General features: G+C 45.0%; 1 protein-coding gene across 3 annotated transcripts in view; it reads left to right on the top strand.

Annotated features, from left to right (window-relative positions):
* Positions 1-20,278, top strand: part of LOC125322864 (D-beta-hydroxybutyrate dehydrogenase, mitochondrial-like) — a 44,676-nt gene that overhangs the window by 13,704 nt on the left and 10,694 nt on the right. Inside the window, exon 1 of one of the 3 annotated variants that reach the window (XM_048297160.1) lies at positions 16,320-16,712. The exons of 1 other annotated variant lie outside the window; for it this stretch is intronic. In XM_048297160.1, the coding sequence (XP_048153117.1) occupies positions 16,376-16,712 (337 nt within the window). In that variant the 5' untranslated portion in view covers positions 16,320-16,375. Of the gene's footprint in view, positions 1-16,319; positions 16,713-20,278 lie in introns of those variants that run through there. One more of the 3 variants, XM_048297162.1, reaches the window with a different exon arrangement.

Here is a 20,278-nt window from a genome sequence, read left to right as displayed (position 1 = left end):
ATACAGCAGGGGACATGTGTGGGCTGCTGCATGGCTCTTGCTTCTCTCCCAAAGTGACCTTCGAGCAAGGGATGCTGCCTGCTTGTATACACTGTAGTATTCACAGTCTGAAATTAGACACATTATGTGAGCAAAGCTCCTGAAGACCTCAGTGGAAGTTTTGCTGGCCTGAGGACTTAGGAATGGCCTACATTTGTTTATAAAGCTTTCCAGTCCATTGGGATGCAGGGAACTACTGTGTGCAAGCATAAAATTATGACTGTGAGGCAATACCACCATGAGATACATTATAATACAACTGCACTTAAAAAAGTATGTTTAACACCAAATTAGTTCTATCAAACTAATACTGAAGTTATATACTGCTGAAGCTGACTAAGGGATTTGAACGCCCAGATGCTTTTAATTTGAGTGGGAATGAGGGATTTGAATTCCTTAAATAATGTTGAATGTTTCATCACTAACATACGACACAAAAAAATTAAAGCAACTGGCTCTTCCAGCCTACAAACCTGGCCAAAAGATTCTGGCAACATCTTGTTAGACATATCTCCCCAAACATAGAGCCATTAAAATTAGAGATTCAGAAATTCCTGAAAACATTCCAAGTCTTGATGAAGGTTTTCAGAAAAAACCCAGCAATTCCAACATGTTTTTCAATAGATCACTTTGATCCATTTAATAAAAATGTAATTGGGCTAGAAGAGTTTGCTTAAAGAAAAATAGCTTTAGCACCAAATCCTGTGTCCTGCAACTCAGAACAGAAACAACTGATCATCCAAGACCTGTTCTTTCACCTCAATCTCAACTGCAACACTTCCATTTTTTAACCTATTTAAGAAAGCATGGAATTACATTTCAAATAGAACAGATTTTCCTGGGTAACACTGTAAAATTATTTCCCAACAGAACCAAAATGTTAGTGGTGATGGAGAAGCAGAGAGAAGCTGGTTACATGAACACATCCTTTTAGCATTTAAAACTATGTTAATAACTAATCTACAAGCCAATATTATTCCTTTAGAGATGTCTGCATGCTTGTCAAAAGATACTAAGAGACCATACCCTTGGGTTAAATACTCTCCGGTATTGACACTCCCTTAGTAGCAGCCTCTCTCTATTTTGGGGGCACTGTTCTCCTGACGTTCCTCTCCTGAGCAGGGGTCAGCCATAGAAACAGCTCCACTGAAGCCAGAGCAAGCAGTACCAACCTCCACAGTGGATTTTGGGAGGTGTTTCAGACAGCTTGAGGTGAGAAATTTGTGTTACATGTGTTTACTGTATTCAGGGAAGGACAAAGAGGGAGAAGAAGGCAGGAAAGCAAAATAATGATTAGTGTAATGGGATTTGCTATTCTTGTTAATGGTTTAATCAATATAAACATATACAGAACGCTCTTGCGTGACTGCCATGCTCAAGTGTCTCTATATTTAGCTCAACACTCTTAAGCCATGGTTAGTATCACCTGCATCTCTACTACCCACTTCTGCAACAACAACAACAAAAAAAGGCAGGACTGGAATTTCTGGTGTCTAAAACTCAGCCATGCCCCAGTGACCATGCCATGGTGTGTCCTGGATGTGCTGGATACTCCAGCACACCATATGGAGGTTACAGGTCTTAGGACAGGTGGGACTTGCTCAACATGAACAGGATAATCTTATGGGTGCTGTGCTTCAAGGCGCTGCTTGCACCAGACTTGCAGGCGGAGCCACACGTGCTTCTGCACTGGAGACAGCCCAGTGTTGCAGTGCTTGGTTTGGTTTAGCAAGCCACAACCTTCCCGGAGAGCACAGCGGGGCTGCTTAGGGCAGGGCGCGCAATCCGCCCTCCCGTAGTGCTTTTGCACGGCCCCGAGCTCCTGCTCCCGTTAGCTGGGCCCGCAACACGGTGACAGTAAAGGAGGCCAGAAGGGTCTCTCCATCGGGAAACTTCACTGTTACACGTTCCTCCGCTGGTTCCCAGAGGCAGAGTGACCGAGAAGAACCACGCGGTCAGGGAGCAGGGGCGGTACATGGGCGGAGTTGGGGTACAGCAACCAATAGGGAGGACCCGAGGGAGCGGACAGGACTAGGGGAAGGGGCGCCCACGTGGAAGGGGCAGACCTTTAATAGGAAAAGCAGTGGGGAGAATGCAGCCCCACGGCCCAACACTTCCAAGGCTTTGCAGACCAGACACACTTGGATCCTTTGCTTGTCGCACAGTTTTTCCTTGGAGGAATAACTTAGCACCAGCCCCTGACTTGAGAGTTCATCAATGAGATACTGAAGAGATGCGAAAGATAGGAAAGCACACAGTCACAGAGGGACAGGGCAGAACTGGTCCCAGCACCCAGAGGCTGGTGGTGCCCCACTGGCTTTGCCGAGTTCTGCCCTAGAGCAGTTGTATTTGCTATTTCATACTATGACACTTACGGGATATTACTGGTGTCATTCCACAGGACACAGCATGTGTTCTAAGGAGCCACGGGCCTTCCTTACAATTCTTTACCTTGATTTTAGGCAGAGAGAGAGAAAGTTTGCCTTAACTTTTGCTTTCATCTCTCTAAATAGTGCCAAAAGCATATATAAACATCCTATTGGTGTATCACTACAAAGCTCATTTAAAAGGCTTAAAACTGACTTTGAAATAAGCTGAGACAATCTCCAAATTGACAAGTGCAAGGTGTGTGGGGGGGAATAATCTCTACTAAAGGCAGCTTTCCCTGCGGAACAGCTTTCCCCACTGCCAAGCTCAAAGGGAGGGAGCACTCCCCCATTCAAAAGCTGTCCCCACAACCTCACAAGAGGGAAGTTGTGCCATTTATAGCTGCTCATCTGGGAGCAGGCACATCACTGAAACAGCAACTGCCACAGGCAGCTTGCATCCAAGGAGCCTGGATTCCACGTCCCAGAGCACAGGAACTCGGAAACGTGAAGTCACAAGATTAGTTTGCTATAATGTGTCTGATTTATTTTGGCATTCCCTAGGGATCAAAAAAAAAAAAAAAAAAAAGCAAAAAATAACCATAGGCAATGCTGTTGTATCAGCTCTGAGAAGCATGAAAAACCACAACTGCAAGAAACAATGTCTTATGGGTAGGTGAGTTATTTTGGCTTTTCGAATTTTTTTTTAATAAGAAACAACTCACAAGTTCCCATTGTGCCACTTGGATACACTTTGCACTGCACTGTGTCATAGGTCAGCTCATGCCCAAGGCAAAGCCTGAAATACCATTCCCCACTGGAGTGCCAAGACTGTCACCACACAAACACATTCAAACCAATGCAAATATTGATAACTCAGCAATACAGGAAAAGTTCCACGCTTCCAAGGAGAAGTTGAGTAACAGTCCTATCCTGCCAAGGGCCAGCAAAACAAACCTCAAACACTGATCAAAACTTTAAATACGGCTGAATCCTTGTTTCAGAAGAAGTCTCCCACTCCTCTTCGTCTTTTCCAATGGATGTGAGAACCTGTTCCCCTACAGAGACAGGGCAGTGAAACTGACAGGAGCATTACAGAGTGTGACCTGGGGAAAAGAGAAAGCCAAGGGGTCTGGACTCCTAATCCAGTGTTCCAGGAGCCATTTATGTGCCAGACAGGCTCTGGATAATGCTGCTGACCAGTCATGTCACAACATTTGGACTTGAACATTTCTGTCAGATAAATCTTAACACTTTCAAGGTTTGGGTTTAGGAAACTGAGATCAAGCCCATTAGACATTGGCTGTCCCACCAATTAGTCAGTTCTCCTAATGAGGAGAATTCAGTGAAACTGCTTTATTGGGAGCTTGTTCATAAAGCAAGTTCAGAAGCCAAGCAAAAATTCCAGTTACCTCGGTTATTCCTTATTTGTAGTACTACTGCTGCTGCTTGGAGAACTGTCAGAAACCTGTTCTACATTACTGCTCTCTATCAGCCTTCAAAACCATCATTGAGGGGCTGAGGCAAAGTGGAACAAAGTCAACAACTTGTACGTAACACACTAATTATCAAGTGAGTTTCAAGTTAGATAATGTGATTTACTAGTTGCTGCATGCACCCTCCTACCCTGTTCTTACATTTAATACTTGTTACACAAGTAAGTTACACTTACACGTTTAATACTTCTAAAATGCAAAACCTCTGGATAACTAGATCTGCACTGCTGGGAAGGCAAGATTCCCTTTCCATTGATATGAGATTACTGGCTCTGACTTAGTTAAATAAACCTGGATTCATGCTGTTGGATGAGTGTAAATTAGCCCTAGTAGAACCAGAGGTCTAGAATGGATTTCCAGAGGTTATTTAGTCCACTGGCCTGTGTAGGGGAGGACATGCATAGACCATTCCTGACAGACTTTAGCCTATTTTGAGAGAGTCACAGACCTCTCCCAGGGAATCCACTCCAGTCCTTCACACTCCCTTAGTATCAGATGAATTAATAAAAATAAAGTGCCCCAATTTTCCCTTGAAGCAATTTAGCCCAAAGCTTCTTGTCTTAACTGCCAGGGTCAGGAAGACCAAATTATTGCCTTTTTCCTTTGCAGCAGCCAACAGTGTTTTGGGGAGAAACACAGTCTTCCCCTCAGCCTCCCTCTCCTAAGGATGAAATCCCCTCCATCTTTCCTAGCAAACGGAACCTTTTGGAGCTTGGATCAGTCTTCCTGCTTTCCTTTTTATGCTCAACCCAGTCCAGCTCAACTTTGAGGTACACTAGGCAAAAGCAGACACTCCTGCTTGCTAGATTATTGCACTTGCCACAGGGGGAACAGTTCTGCTCATACACTTAATGTGCCCTTTTCTGTAACAACGTGGTATTGTTTATTGATGATCAGCTTGTGAGCCATCAGAATCTTCCATGCTTATTAATAAGCCAACTACACACATAGCTGTTGGTCCCCAATCTATCATAACTATAGAATAACCTATATGAAGAGTTATTGCAATACACAAATCTGTATCAGCAGAGGGACAGTGCACTGTGACAGCTGCATGGCAAGCTGCTTTTGGTCGGGTTTTCACCACCTATCCACTTGCAAACATCATACTGAATTCTAACCCTGCCCAGGGTGCTCACAGCCTTTCCAAAGTGTTGCCAGCTGCAAGTTTAAACTGCGTGTTCTCTCTTGCATCAGCCATTCTACAGGTGTAAACAAAAGACAGATGCAAACCAGAACCCTCCTCAGACACATCCCGATCAATTTTCTAACCAGTTTTGCATGCAGATATTTTCATCTATGTCATCATCATAAGAGCACATGTGAAGCAGCTTCAGAACTCAAACCTTTGAGTCGTGTGTCTCAAAAAAATTATGCTGCATTTTACTCATCCCCTCCATTTCCTCTCGGTGCTCTCCAATAGTTTGGTTATTTGTTCCAGTGTTTTTCCAGGAACTGAAGCTAAGCTGACAGGTCTATAACTCTAGACCTGTTTGTTAGCACCACTTTTGGACCTACAGCTCAAACCTGCACTCCTGGGCTTTGCTCCAGCAGGCCACTTTAGCACATATTTAATTAAGAGGGAGAGACATCTGTGGCTGTAGAGGGGTTGAGTTACATGCTTATTGCTACACATGTGCTTGGATGTTTCTCTGGTTTCTAAGAATAGATACATTTAAAAAATCCAAACAACCAAAACCCAACACACCAAAACCAAGCAAAACAGAGATGTCTTTTCATACAATGCTTATGACTTTAAGAATGGAAATGCCAACAAATACTAAACATTGATTTAGACTTTTCACTCATCCTAGGAAATCATTCTCCAATACCCTGTGATCATCTCCACTATGGTGACTTCTTTTACTACTGTGCTGCTTCATTCTCTTGTTTTGTTAGATCTCTCTCAAATCTCCCACGATACCTATTACATTATGCCTCCAGCACATTCTTCAGCCTTATTAGCCCTTCCTTTTAGGGAGATAATGAATTGATTAGATGGCACTTAGCCTGTCATGAACTGCTACTGACACCTCTTGCAGTACCTTTCTGTGCATTCCAAGGGTACTTCTATGCTTCTGAAAGACAGAGCAAGACTAATCTCACTCCCAGGCCAGCTCTGCCCAGACCAGCTCACACCAACAGAGCAATTACCTCTCCTGACTTTAGGATTACCTGTAGCAATATCCCAGGAGGAAGCAGCACACACAATAGTGAAGCTCACCTAAAATTCCCCACTACCACCTGCCAGCTCAAAAAACCTCTCCTAACCTCCCCCTAAGGCAGCTTGGTTAAATACAGCCCTGGATCTGATGCTGCTGCTTAGCAAATGAACCACTTAGAGCTGTGGAGCGGGTGGGACTCCCCCCACTGGTAATCGCTCAGCTCTGCCAGTCCAATGGATAATTGTCACTTGAACAGAGTCACCTGAATCATCAGGCGCTGAGCCCTAGCCCCTAACTCCCATCAGCTTTGCTCTGCTACATTTTCCCTGTTCCTTTCACTGCTTGTTCCTCGCTTCCAAGTCCAGGATGGATGTGGTCGGTCAGGTTTTCTTCCACACCTCTTGGAATTTCTTCATTCTCTCCACGTGAATCATTTCCCCAGATCAGCAAAGAGACCTCAAAGCACACTGCTTATTCCAAACTAAATTTATCTTATGCATACAGAATTGGGGAGGAATTCCAGCTACCAGAGATCTCTTGCAAGCTAATTATTCTTCAAAGATGTTTTAGGCAGTCCCAGGGAGCATCTAACTATTGATTTTCTACTCTGTATAATTTCCCTGCAAAATGTAATCATTCTTCTCCTGTCTCACACCATCACTTGTCTCTCAGAACAACCTGGGAACAATAAAAGAGTGGAATAGAGGGCACCAAGAAGGGCACCATCAAAAATATATCTCTGTACAAGCAGAGTCTGTAAAAGCAAACCCAAGAAATATCTGTAGATCTTGTTTAATATTCATCAGCCAGTGTAGTGTATAACTGATACCCAAATGCAAGTATTATGAAAATTCAGGCTAGAAGGAAATCAAATGGAGACAGCATTCTCAGGATGCTGCCATTTCAGAGTTTCTCATTTCTGGATTTCTAGCATAAATGTACCATAGAGAGAAATGTAGCTTACAAATGGCTACATTTTTATATAAATTCACTTCTTGTAAAAAAAAAAAAAGAGAAAAGGATTTGGAAACCAGAGACTCCAAGGAACTGGCCTGGTACAAATCTATTCCTAACACATGATTTTATGGAACAACAAAGTAAAAATGGAATTGAGACCAGCACATCTTAAAAACCCTGTTGTGCAATATTAAGCTGAGGTTTTTCCTCCGCCTCCTTGCACAAGAAAGCCCTTGACACATGATTAACTTCATGAACATTAAGACTGCCTTCTGGCTTCAGAAATTTGGCACCTTTAAATATTCCTGTAATCAGAATATTTAAGCAGATACTGACTTCTATGCTGCTGCTTAATTCCTGTGTGGTTGCTATGAGCTCCAGCCTACTTAAGGACACCATCGAATCATCCTTTGACACTGCCCAGTGAAGTGCTTGCTGAGGAACAGGCAGGCTCTGGAGGGGCCAGGAACACCTTTATCATAATTAGACAACACAGGCAGGAAGATAAGGGCTTGTTAGGAGGGAACAGGGAGAACAGGGTAGAACTGCCCACGTCAGTGCTGCCAAAATTCAGTGATGTAACTTTAAGCTACTCCTTGAATGTTTAAATCAGGACAGGGCTGCACAAGGCTGGCTCCATGAGTTGCCTTTGGGTCCCTGTTGACCTTTGTCAAGGATTTGCTCTTCCCTCGTGGTATGGCCATGACAGGATAAAGAACTGATTTTGATTTCTTTCATGCCTAGGATTAGAACTTTGCAGAACCTGGGACAAATGTTGGCTCTGAGGCTGTGCCACCCAGACTCGAGCCTGGTTTAATGAAGTTTTGTCATCCCCTTTCCTCTAGATGTCCAATCACAGTTCAGGAGGGAAAATGAAATGCTTTGGAAAGTAGAACACACAATTACCATTTGTGGCAGGTTTTTTTACTCATTTTTTTCAGAGATTTCCAAGTCTTTCCTGTTTCCCTTGGGAAAATAAATTCTTATCAGAAGCTATTTAATGACAGAAAAGGAAAAGCTATTATCAACTTAAAGAAAAAGAAAACAGCTGAGAAAATTTGGGTAAACTGTGTCCTGCTGCTGCTGCTGCCAGGCTGAGAAGTTGGTGCTCAAAACAGAGCTCCTTTTGTATGCCAGCACTTAGCTATGCATCCTGGAATTCATTATTTACCAGCCTCCATGTGACACAGGACTTTCAGAAACAGGATATTCTTTAGCAACCTAGATAAGAACTCAGCCTCCAAACGTTCCCCGTGCTTTGGGAATGGCTTTGATTCTCACTGGTCTGAAAAACAACAGTGGTCATCCCTGTGCACTGCCAGAGCAACACCAGTGGGCTCTGCTTAAAAGGAAGCTGGTTTGAGGTGGAAATGCCATGACAGAACTGGGCTGCTCTGTGGCACATTGTGTGAATTGAGTCAAATTCCTGTTCCCTGATTGTCTGGCACCTTTGAAAATCTGCCAAAATTAAAAAGGAAATGCAACACCACCAGAGGAAGGGAATGGCCAAAACCCACATGCAATGTTTATCATTAAAACCTTAAACCCAAAGTTCCAAATCCAAAGGCTTAAAGTTCTGCTTTGAGCCCCGTATAAGAAGCATTAAAAATGACCCAGTTTAGAGTGACTCTGAGCAGCTGGAGCCCTGTCAGGAGGCCTTGAACATTCCCTGTGCTGCTGCAAAGCATCTCCCTTACATTTGGGGATCCATTCAAAAAGTGGGTATTTGCACAATGGCAGGAAGTACCCTGGCAAAATCCCGTCAGGATTTAAAATACATCTATTATCACTTTCCCAGCATTAACAAGAGCACTGTCTTCTACACCTTCGGGCATCTGCATGCCAAGAAATGAGGGCAAGATGCACGGATGCTGCAAACCAAAGGAGAAGACAAGCTGGGAAGAAGCCAAGCATCACCCAGGAGCAGAGTGACATTTCAGAACATTATGCTTGGGAAGGTGCCAGTCCAAACGATCTGTGCACTGCCTGGGCTGGAAAAGCGAGCCCCCATATTCCTGTAATGGTGCAATTGCAATTTCTTACCAGTGATGCAACTGTTAGGGGAGGCAAAAATCCAGTCAGGGAAACTGCTCAGCTCAGGGGTATAGGAAAACACCAGCTTCCCAAAAATGGGTCCTGTATGTTCTCATAAAAGTAGGACTATATGAGGAGGCAGGGAAAAGGGCTTAGAAACTGCCCTAAACAATAACATTTCCATCCTGTTATCCTCAAAGAGCTGGTCCTGCCAGCCATGTAGTCCCCCTTTGAACCCAGAAACTGGCGGTCTGTGCTGTCCCAGTGAAGGGCCAAGGAGGTAACCCCTGCAGCCGGTCAGAGATGTCAGGCTGGACTGTGCTTCTCGCAGCTGGAAATTCAACTGTGTCAGAGAAACCAAGCTTTCTTTTCTGTGGGCTTTCTAGGAGGAAACCAGACCTATTGATTAATTCCTTTTGCATAATGTAGGTGAGGTTTGGAACCAGATGCAGGTGGGTGAGTGGTAGCTGCTGGCTCTTGAGTCACCCTCTGTGGGTCTCAAATTGCATCAGTGAGCTTAGCAGCAAATTTCAGTATCTCTGTTTCTCCTACTCTCTGCTGTCTATGATATGGCTCCTCTTGCACCCCTCCAGCTCTACAATGGAGTTGACTTTTAACTTCTACTTTAAAAAATTCTATTTGACTTCTATTTAAGAAAATGCAAAACTTCACATATTTCCATCCTGTGGGCTTTTACCTTTTTTTTTTTTTTTTTTTTGAGGGGCAACAGGGTCTGCACACAGGACAACTCAGACTTGTCAATAAGGAAACCAGGCTTCTCTGTCACATTTGTCTCTGATTTGATCTGTTCTCTTGGACCACTTCTCCTGCACTTCCTTACCCATCCTTGTGCCCTCACTACCAGCTGATACACTGCTAAGGAGAGGCAAATGATAGTACAAAATTGCACAGTGATTTCCACAGAGCTAGTTCCACTAGAAATTGGTGCCTTGGCTCCTGCAGCCTGGACCAACTAGCAAATGATGTGCCACCTTCTGGGCTCTCCTTGAACACGAGGCCAATAGGAATGTGAACCACCCAGTCTCTGATTTACACCCTTAGCTAGAGAGGGATGACAGTAAAATTATCCACACCTTCCCCTGTTACCAGCGTTCTGCAGGATGACAGACCTGGTGCTTTTCAAGCAGACTCCTGGCTGTGCTGGTCATCACCTCAAAGCACAATCTGCCCTTCACATGAATGTCACCTTACTCTAGAAATATGCAGCGATCTGGGGTTATTCAGCAGCTGTATCACCACGGGCTCTGTCCAGGATGAGCAAGCACAAGCCCTTCTGAGGCCTGTAAGCTGATGGCACCACAGAGCGGAGAGAAAAGATGCTGCTTTATGCCAAGTCAGAGAAAGAGCAGCACCCTCCTGTGCTCATGTGTATTTATTGCACTGCAAACTCAGAGCTCTTTTGCTGCTCATCAGCACGAAGTATTTTTTGGCCATCTGCCTCCTAGGTCTCTTTCATTGCACCCCGCTCCAGACTGTGTTTTCAGAGATGTTACTTTCCCGCTATTCCTCTAAATCATCCCAGCCTGCCTGGTTTCTCTGCGGTATTTCCTGCTTGTCAGTGTGGCTCACCCGCTTCCTGCCCATCGGATCCTGCGGTGCAGGTGAGGGCTGGCACGTACACTCGGCATTATCGGAATCCTTAAACCCGGCGCAGAGGGTGCTGCCCGGGGCTGCGGGGCAGAGGCCACTTCTGCCTGCACAGGGAAGGTGGAAGGTTTTCAGGGCCATCCTCTTTTCCTGCAGGTTTCTCCCGCACAGGCTGCCACCTCGTGGGCATCGTCTGGCACGGGCGTTTTCCTGGAAACAGCAACTCCCAAGTGCAAAGAACTCGTTACTGTCAATACTCTGCTCTGATGATCCGAGGAAACTGCAACCCTTTGGGTCCCTGGCTTGGGAAAGTTGTAGAAGTGCAGAGATGATAGAATTGTTCAGCTTCTAACACGGTTGGTGGGATAGATTTTCCATAAAAATAAGAGCTCTAACAGGCAAATCTATAGGTGCCACGGTGGAATATTAGTCAGAAACAGCAAGATTGGCACACTTCTTACTCAAAAGCTGCCTCATTCACTGTAGGAACTCCTTTTATGAGTCAGATTTCACATTTTTATCTCTTGCATGGTGAGAATCTGCAGTCAAATCAATGTGAATATGTCCTCTGCTTTTTAAGGCACTTACTTTACAGCATTAATCAGAATTCCTGAAAGTTAATTCTGGGCAGACTTGGAGTGGGATTTTTAAGGCCTGTGTAAATTTCTTTTAAAATTGGCTAATGCTTATGCTGGATCAGTTTATCATCATTGAACTGATTTTGTATCTACTCTGACACCACCGGAATTTCCCAACATGTGACAGTGTAAGGGCTTTTCATCTTTTGGGAAGAGCCACTGTGTTTAAACACATGCTGTTTCTCAAACAAAATTAACTTTTAACCAGAGAGAAAGCCTGATTTCCTAATGTTGTGCCCCCTTTTCAGTAATCCTCAGGTTCAAACAGTTTACCTGATGAATCTGTGTCTGCACTGTGTATCTAAGGTGAAAGTATGTGTTGGAGGAGACCATTTTGATTTCAGCAGTTTCCAAACATGGTCACCAGGAAGAAAAGGAGACTTGATCTCCCCTCATCCTTATCCTCCACCTCCAGCTGAAGCTCTGAGTTTGCTATGTTGAGGTAATCCTTCCATGATAGAGATGGGTATTAGTCTGTGTGGAGAAGCAGTCCAAGCATTTTTATTTCCTTTGGATCATTTTGCAGTAGCATTTGGAAGTCAGAATCATCCCACGTTTGTCTCGCAAGTCACAAATGAGATACAACAGTGTTTAATTTTTTTGTTTGTGTCTGGAATGCGTTAATTGGAAGGTATAGGGTGTCCTTTCACATGCCACACTACCGTGCATGAGGATACTTCAGCTGAACCATCTGTCCCTGAGCCAGGGGTGTTCCAGTTGAAAAAGGATCAGTCGCTCCAGGTTAGAGAAGATGGCAAATTTTCCTGCTCCTAGGAGAATTTCCTTTCCATCTGTCTCTCTTTCTTTGCTACTATTCCAGTACTCCAGTACTCCAGTACTCCAGTACTGCCAAAAAGGACTTAATCCTAGGGACTTAGTAAAATAACTTCTGACAAATGGAAGACTTAATCTCTGGAATAGTCTGGACACTGTATGCAGTGACAAGTAGTTGAAAATGTTTCATGGGTAGAGATATTCCTGTCTTGCCTTTTAAATAGAAGATGTCTCCCTTTTTTTGACACACTGAGCAATACACGTGGTATCCTAAATCTGTTTTGTCAACTGAGTCCAGGGTTTTTAAAAATATGCAGCAAGATTTTAATACAGCTCACCACATTATACAGAACCAGACATCCTGCTTAGGCTTCAAAGGCTTGATATTCCCCATGCACAACCCACATGCTCCTGCCTAATTACATGGAATGACAGCCTCCCATTGGCTCCTTTCCTTTGACACCATGGCAGAGCCTTCTCCGGCTGAATCCCGAAGTAGGACGCACAGCTTGCCAGCTCTAAAAACTACAAGCATTTCTATTCAGGCTGTCTTTAGCTGATTAACTGAACCAAAACCCCACTATTTTGATTTTCTTCCTGGAAAGCTACTTTTCCCAGTCCTGAAATGCCTGAAGATGCAAATTCAATGTCAGCTTTTGGATAGTTGCAGCAAGCAGTGTCATTTGTGTGTTAGCATTAGAAGTAGGAACTTATTTTGCTGAACTTCTGGATGGGCTGGTCAAGATGAGTTTTATGATTTTTTTTCTGTTGGATAAGCATAATTTTCACCAGTATCAAAAGGTCCCAGCAGCCTGCTATGCTATTTACTGTACAATAGCAAGAGGAACACTAATGGTTGGGGGTCTCAGCTGACAAGACACAATGGATGGCAAAGAGAAGTCGCATTCGTGGTGAATTGTGTGATATAGCCAGCTCCTAGGGGTCAGAAATCCTTATCCTGCTCACTGGAAATCATGAAAGCTCCAAAAGCATAAGATTGTTTAAAAAAGAGGTCTGTATTTATTGTTTTCTTTGTTGTTTGGAGCTTTTAGGAGGCACTCTTGTCACATTCTTGGCATTTTTCTGAAGCTTTGACCAAGAGGCGCTCTGCGCCAAAAGTGATTCATGTGAAACCAAGGATGGCTCCGCAGTCAAAAGACATCAGAGTTTCATCTTTGCTTCAGAACACAAAAATAATAATGACTTCCACATGATGCTGGAGAGTTGAGGCTGTAAGAAAGACATCAAAGATCATTACTCCTCCTACCCACTGCTGAGAGTGGGCACCACTGAGCATGGCAGATGGCAAATTTTGAGACAGCTCCAGTTCGCAATAAGACTGCCAGGAGGGGTAGAGGGCTGAGGGCTGAGGGAACAGGAACGAGAGAATGGGTAAAATAAGAAGAGGTGAGCAGATATAAGAATAGGGAAAAATGTAAGAAGATGATTAAGAGCAGAGAAAAGCAACACTGCCTCCTCCCTTCCCTTGCAGCTTGATTTCTACTGGAGCTATGCTGGACAAAGATCTGTGCATATTATTTAAACGTCCCACAGCAAGCTCTGCTACTCACAGCCACTGATCCTCTGCTCAGGAACTAGGTTTAAGGAGATCTGTCTTCCCTGAAATCAAACTGGAAGTCCCGGGGTGCTGTGGAGGAGCACAGCCCATCCCAGTTCTCCTTTATCCTGGTCCTTTACAGAAACCTGACAGTCCTTTAGAAAAGCAGTTTGTGTTTTGAGGGTAGGGACAACATGGCAACACAATAACAAAAAAAGATACTATGATGCCTTTCCAGAGCAACTTGGTATTTCACACTGTGAAATTTACTGGGTGACATAGAACAAAGCTTTAAGCTTTGAAGTATAAACGGCACAGGTTGCTATTCCCAGAAATTCTCTCAGGAAGAGTGGAAGATCCCTGGGCATATTGTGGGAGCAGAATTGTCCAGATCCCCACAAGTGTCAGTCTCTAAGCGTCTTCCATTTCCTCATCTACTTCCTCAGGATCCAAGCCTTTGCTTAGACTTGCTACAGGTGAACCACAACTAGCTGGAATTGCCTAAGGGGTAGAACAGATTAAGATAGAGATAAAAACTAATGATTTTTTAATTAAAATAAATTCTAAAGATGAGAAGGACTTCAAAAACTAGAAAAAGCTGAGTCATAAATTCAAAATGCACATTATCATATTTGAGTTAGGAACAGAATACTTTAAACCAGAGGAAAAGCATTCCAACAAATAGATAAATTTCACTGCAAATAGGCTGCACTGTAGACCTAAGTGGCCTCATTTCCTGGATGAGGTTGTCATGAAGTTGTTTCTAAGGAGGACACAGTGTAATCCATAACTTTCAGCCTAAATGACTCTGTTGCTCTGACAACATACTGTTCCTGTTCTCAGATGGCTGTGTGTCACATTTGTGTACCACCTTTTCAATATCTTTTGAAGGTTTTTTTTGAACAGAGCATAAAATTCAGAGGTTAGTTGGGTCACCTCTTAGTCTTCAGGAGAATGGTTTTGTCACTGCCTGTGATCCTCGTGTTATTAACGGACCATAAAAGCTGAGAGAGGAGAGACTGGCAGGCATGGATGAGAGGTGGGTAGGAGGTATGGAGGAGGAGGATTTGGAATCCCTCCCTCTCTTTTTATGCCAGAGGGAACCAGACAGGGCAACTGGCTGGAGGACAGGCTGTTATCAGCTCTCATGATTTTGAGGGTTGCATAATTATTTTGTTAATGTAAAGACAAAGCTTTGTGACTCATGTAGTTTCAGAAGACTGAGTGATCTTTTGAAGGCTAAAAAAAGGCAGCATCCCCCAGTGTGATGGAACATGATCAAATAAATCCTACTGAGGACAAATATCTGTGTATCTTCTTTGGGGTTTACCATTCCATACCCTACTTTGTCTCCCAGCAGCAAAGCATAACCTCCTTTCCCAAGCCACTTGAGGTTTTGAGTCCTATTATGTAATGCCTGTGGAGAGCTGAGCAGTGCAGAAGAGAGGGAGAGTATTGAACAACTTAAAGCTAAAGTAAACCTAGGCAGATGTGCAGCCAATGAGAGTAAAAACACAGGAATGCCTTGCCCCCTGGAAAAGCAAATTAAACAATGATTATTCCCTTTCTCCTTAGGATGTAATGAAAAACCCTATGTTAGTATCCCCAAGCAAACACAAAACACAGCTGACTGCAGGGACCACATCATTTCTGGAGACTCCTGGACAGCAGGGCAGCACCAGTTCAGGAACCCGTCTGCCACAACCAGGTACAGGTTGTTCACTAAATATGAACAGGGCTGACTGGAGAGCCACAGGGATGTACTTCAGGCAAATATTTGGGACCTTCCCTGTGTGTGTTAAGACCTGCTGCTTCTTCTGCTGCTCTGTATACGTCCATGAATGACTCTGCCCCCTTTGTATTCTTCACAAGCCAACTTTAAATCACAATTAATAAAGGCATCTGGTTCTTTCAATCATTTCATTTTACTCAGAGTAGGCAGATATGACACAGTATCCCTTTCAATAGCTGCTCAGAGAGTTGCTCAGATAAAAGAAAGGGCAGAGAAAACACTGCCTAATCACGTTTCTCCTATTATCGCAGCTCTTGGGGATCTTTTTTCCTGCAATGTATAACTGTCACTTTAACCTACAAGAAACAGACATTTTCCTTCACCGTGGGATAATGTAGGCACCCTTGAGATAACAACAGTCATAGACCTGGGCCATAAAAAACCCACATCAATTTAATACTGCGACGTAATATATAATGTAAGATACAGCAACTATAACATAATAATGCAGCTGTTTTAGAAATCCCCTCCTAGAAATGCTCATGGCTGCTTTCATTTGTGCCCTGCGGCCAGTCTGTAGCGGCGGGACGGTGTAAACTCAGCTGAGCAGCGAAGTTGAACTGTACATACTACTGGATCTCGGCATAACCCAGCTCCCTTTCGCCGGCGCAGCTCCAGCTGACCACGGCACGATGCTTACAGCCTGCGCTTTCTTTTTGAAACGAAAAGTGGGGGGAGGCCCTAGTGGGGAGAAACCCCTACCGAGCCCCGGGCTTCACTGGGATGCCGCCGCTCGGAAGGGCCGGGGGCCGAGCGAAGCGCGATCCCGGGCTCCCCGTACGCCCGCGGGGCGTGGGCGGTGCCTGCGGGCGGCCGCGGCTCTGGGGAGGGGATGCCGGGCAGGCGGGGAGGAGATGCCGGGCTGGGAGGGCGCTGCCCGCGAGCTTCCATTCCTCCATCACTCCCTCCCTCTCTCCCAGACGGCGCGGCTGTGGCGGGGCGGGAGGGATGTGGGCAGCGGCCCCTCTCCTGCTCCTGCTGCTGCTGCTGCTGCTGCCCCTGGCGCGGCTGTGTCGGCGCGGGGCTGCGCGGCTGGAGCCGGCCGGGCGGGCCGTGCTCATCACGGGCTGTGACAGCGGCTTCGGGCACATGCTGGCGCTCCGCCTCCACCGCCTCGGCTTCACCGTGTTCGCCGGCTGCCTGTGCCCCGGCGGGGACGGGGCGCGGCGGCTGCAGCGAGAGGCGGGCGGCGCCGGCCGCCTGCGCGTCCTGCCGCTCGACGTGACCCGCGCCCGCGACGTGCGCGCCGCCAAGGAGCTGGTGCTCAGCCACCTGCCCGAGCGAGGTGAGGCCGGCGGGGCGGGCGGGGCGGCCGCGGGGGGCTCGGCTGCTGGCGGCGGGAGGGACCGGCGGACACGGTGTCGCCAGGACGGCGGCTCGGTTCGCCCTGAACTGCTGGCAGGGATCTGCCTCAGAGGGTCAGCTGGGCTGTCACAGCGTGAGGATAGGGAGCACCGTCTCTGAGGGCGCTAATTGAAGTTACCGCTATTGGTAATGATCAACAGTATTTTATTAAAAATCCCTTCGTACGTACACGGACTGGGGCCCGTCCGAAGGTGCCGACAGTGGAAAGCGGGTGAGCTGCTCAGTGCGCCACGGGGGAGCTTCATCTTTCCACCGGGAGAAGAACTCCCCGAGTGGGGCTTCCCTGGAGCCCCTCTGCAGGTACCCAATAGGAGGAAACGGCAGAGAAAGCGCAGAACAACTGTGCAGGCATTGGAAGGATGGGGATGTGATGCATTTCTGGGCATGACTTGTGACAGAGGAAATAGGTACAAGAAATGCAGCCAGAGCAAATGCCGTGCCATACCAAAGCAGCTGCTTCTTGGAACCACCTGAGGTTTGTCAAGCTAGTCCCTGGAGAGGTTACTGAAAGGGAAACCTGTCAATTATGCACCCTACAGGGACCGTGCACCCAGGGGAATGGAGAGACTTAGCTTCAGAATAATTGCAGACAACCTAAATCCTGAGTTATCCCTTCAGCACGTGTGACACGGTGCAGGTGATGGGGCCACAGTTACCTCCTTTCCCACTGGGACTGCAGGGTGAGAATTAGCCACTGTAATTCGGGGATACTTGGTGCAGAGCACATTTTCTCAGGCTCAGAAGTGAGATTCCCTCCAAATCACAGACAAACACTTCCTGCACACACAGGGAATAAAAGTGAAGAATGAGGCATGCAGAGCAAAAATGAAATGCAAGGCCTCTGCCTGCCTAGCTCATTAGCTCATTGGGAAGGGGGTGGAATGAGAAGTGAAGGAAGAAAAAGCCTAGACACTGCTCACTAAGTATGTGTATTTATGGTTGCTCTTGACCTTATCTTATTAAGAGGCAGAGCCTTTCCCTCTCAGGCTTTTCCTCAACCTACAAACAAACACAAATGACTCCCAGAAGCTCTTAAAGGCTCCTTGGGGACCGGGTCACTGGAAACACTGGGTTTCACATGGTTTATCCTGTAATTCTTGACAGCTTATGCTGTCCTGCAGTGGTCATGCTCATGCTGCTGTGTAGCCCCTGGAGTCCAGAGTCAGCACTAAAGTTGTGGGTTGTCCTTGCTGCTCACAGATTGCAGATGTGCCTTCAGATCAATTCAAGGCCCATACAGACACCAGGGCTTGCTGGAGGGGGCAGGGAAGACACTCAGCACGGCTGGGGTGAAATGCAGCAGGCACACAACGAGTGCACAGTGGTGTTCTGGGCTGTCACTCAGGCCCTCACACCTGGGACATGGGGCTGGGCATGCACACACAGAGCACATATCTTATGAAACCTTTTTCCATGGCTGGACAGCTCTGCTGTTGCAGAATTTTGAGGGCATTCTGCAAGGGCAGAAAAGAAAAAGTAGTTTTATAGATCCAGGTAGCACACAGGCCATTTGGGGAAACTCGCATTTATCAAGTATTCATCCTTTTATTAAATAAGAAGGAGCAAAGGAGTTATTTTAGTGTCTGATGTTAATGGACTAAAACTACAAGTCTTCTTTGTAATTTCTAAAATAGAGGGGCACAAATATTTTTATCTCAGTTGTAAAGAAACTGTGACAGTACTCTACTTATGTAGGCTATAAGCAAAAGACTTCGGTGGGAGTGTTCATTCTTGGCACCTCTGAAAAGAGTATGTTGTTTTCTTTGGTATTTTACCTTTATAAAAACACTTCCAATTTTATGATTAAACAGGAGGTTAGCTCTCATATTAACCAATTTATTTGTTAAAGATAGGAATTGTAATTTTTTCATATTAGGGCCAAAGATTGTTTTTAATTAAATTCTTTTTCATTTGGAAAGAGAATTCTGAGCCATTTGTAATTGCTTTTATGTTCTGAAAGTACCTAAAAGATAAGAAAAGTATGTGACTACACAGAACATGTTACCTGCTACCCAAAGGGTAGGCAGTGGAACATGTGCATCAATGTCCCACCAGTTAAAGAACCCTCAGGCATGAAACCTTAGGAAATTTTCCCTGGTGGATCATGGACAGCAACATCCAGGGCCTACAGCAGAGGACTGACCAAAGTGGTAATCAAATACTGCTCAGACATTTGTAATGAGGACAGCAAAGAGTGGGTGGTGAGTTCAGTAGACTGTTGTAAATAAGCGTTGGACAGATAAAAAGTCTGCTTTTGGTTTTTGCACAAACAATTCAAGCTGGTGTAGGAATCCAGTGGATTGTGCTGAAAGGTAACAGCAGATCACGCATTACCTTGCTTAAATGCTGTGAAAACATCCATCTTGTAAGCAGCTGCTGGCAGTGTTCTCTATGTCACTGTTGGCTTGTAAATACTGTGGGACAGTTCTCTCTCTGTCTCTCCCTCTCCCTCCCTCGGAACAGGAGAATTCTGTTCAGCAATTCCCCGTAGAAACTGGGAAGAGGAACCTATCCCTGAGAATCACTAGGTTCTTGCTTAGGGATTGTTTCCTCCTTTTTTGCCATTTTAACTATCATCAGTTTCACACAGGTGTGAAAGATTTTAAATACATCATATTGGTGTGCTGGACTTCTAAATTCTGATCACCAAAACATTCCTGTATCATTCCAAAAATAATCACTTCAATAATCCCAGGTCTAATGGTAAGTGTGCACAGGCCATGGATTCCAAATGAAACCTCAGAAGCTGGACCAAAATGAAGAGAAAGCAGTTAAATGATGGTTGGTTTTTGCATGCCTGTGTTTAAATAGTTCAGAGTAAATCCTGGTAAAGATTAAATATTCTTTATGATTACAGTATCATCCTTTCCATGGACTGTGCATCTCAGACTAGTAGGGCTTTCTAGCAGATATGCTGTCTTTTAAGTTACCTTAATCTGCCTTTTTCCTGGGCCCAGGATAAGTAGACTTACAAAAGACTAAAAGAAACTTTCTACTTTAAGTAGACTATTCAGTATAAAATTTACACAAAAATGTGTAAAATATGAGAATAAAATGAGAATATCAGGAATAAAATACAGTTCTCCCTACACCTTCAATTTATGCTGTAACCATAAGTAGCCCAAGCTCTGCATTATCTTCTCTCTCTCTGTTATGCAAGAGTAGAAATCCAAAGCCAATAGGAAGTAGAACAGGACTTCAGAGCATTGCAGTGATTTGCAATTCTGTTAGGCTCTACAGCAAACCTCAGAATTTTTCTGATTTTCTTCTGTTTCAAACCAGAACTTCTCTTCCTTTTCTGGCCTGTTGTGAGTGGGTGACATTAGCTAGCTGGAATGGAGGGATATTAGTTTTAGTCCCACTTCCTACTCAAATGTTATTAAGTACTCTTTTACACTTAATTATGATTTTCTATTCATGGAATTCACCCATGGTACAATATTTTAGTCCAGACTCCTTATGGAAACAGATTATCCTTACAGTGAA

Source organism: Corvus hawaiiensis, chromosome 3 (assembly GCF_020740725.1).
Source record: "Corvus hawaiiensis isolate bCorHaw1 chromosome 3, bCorHaw1.pri.cur, whole genome shotgun sequence".
NCBI classification, from domain to species: domain Eukaryota; kingdom Metazoa; phylum Chordata; class Aves; order Passeriformes; family Corvidae; genus Corvus; species Corvus hawaiiensis.
This window is presented reverse-complemented; position numbering and strand designations above follow the sequence as displayed.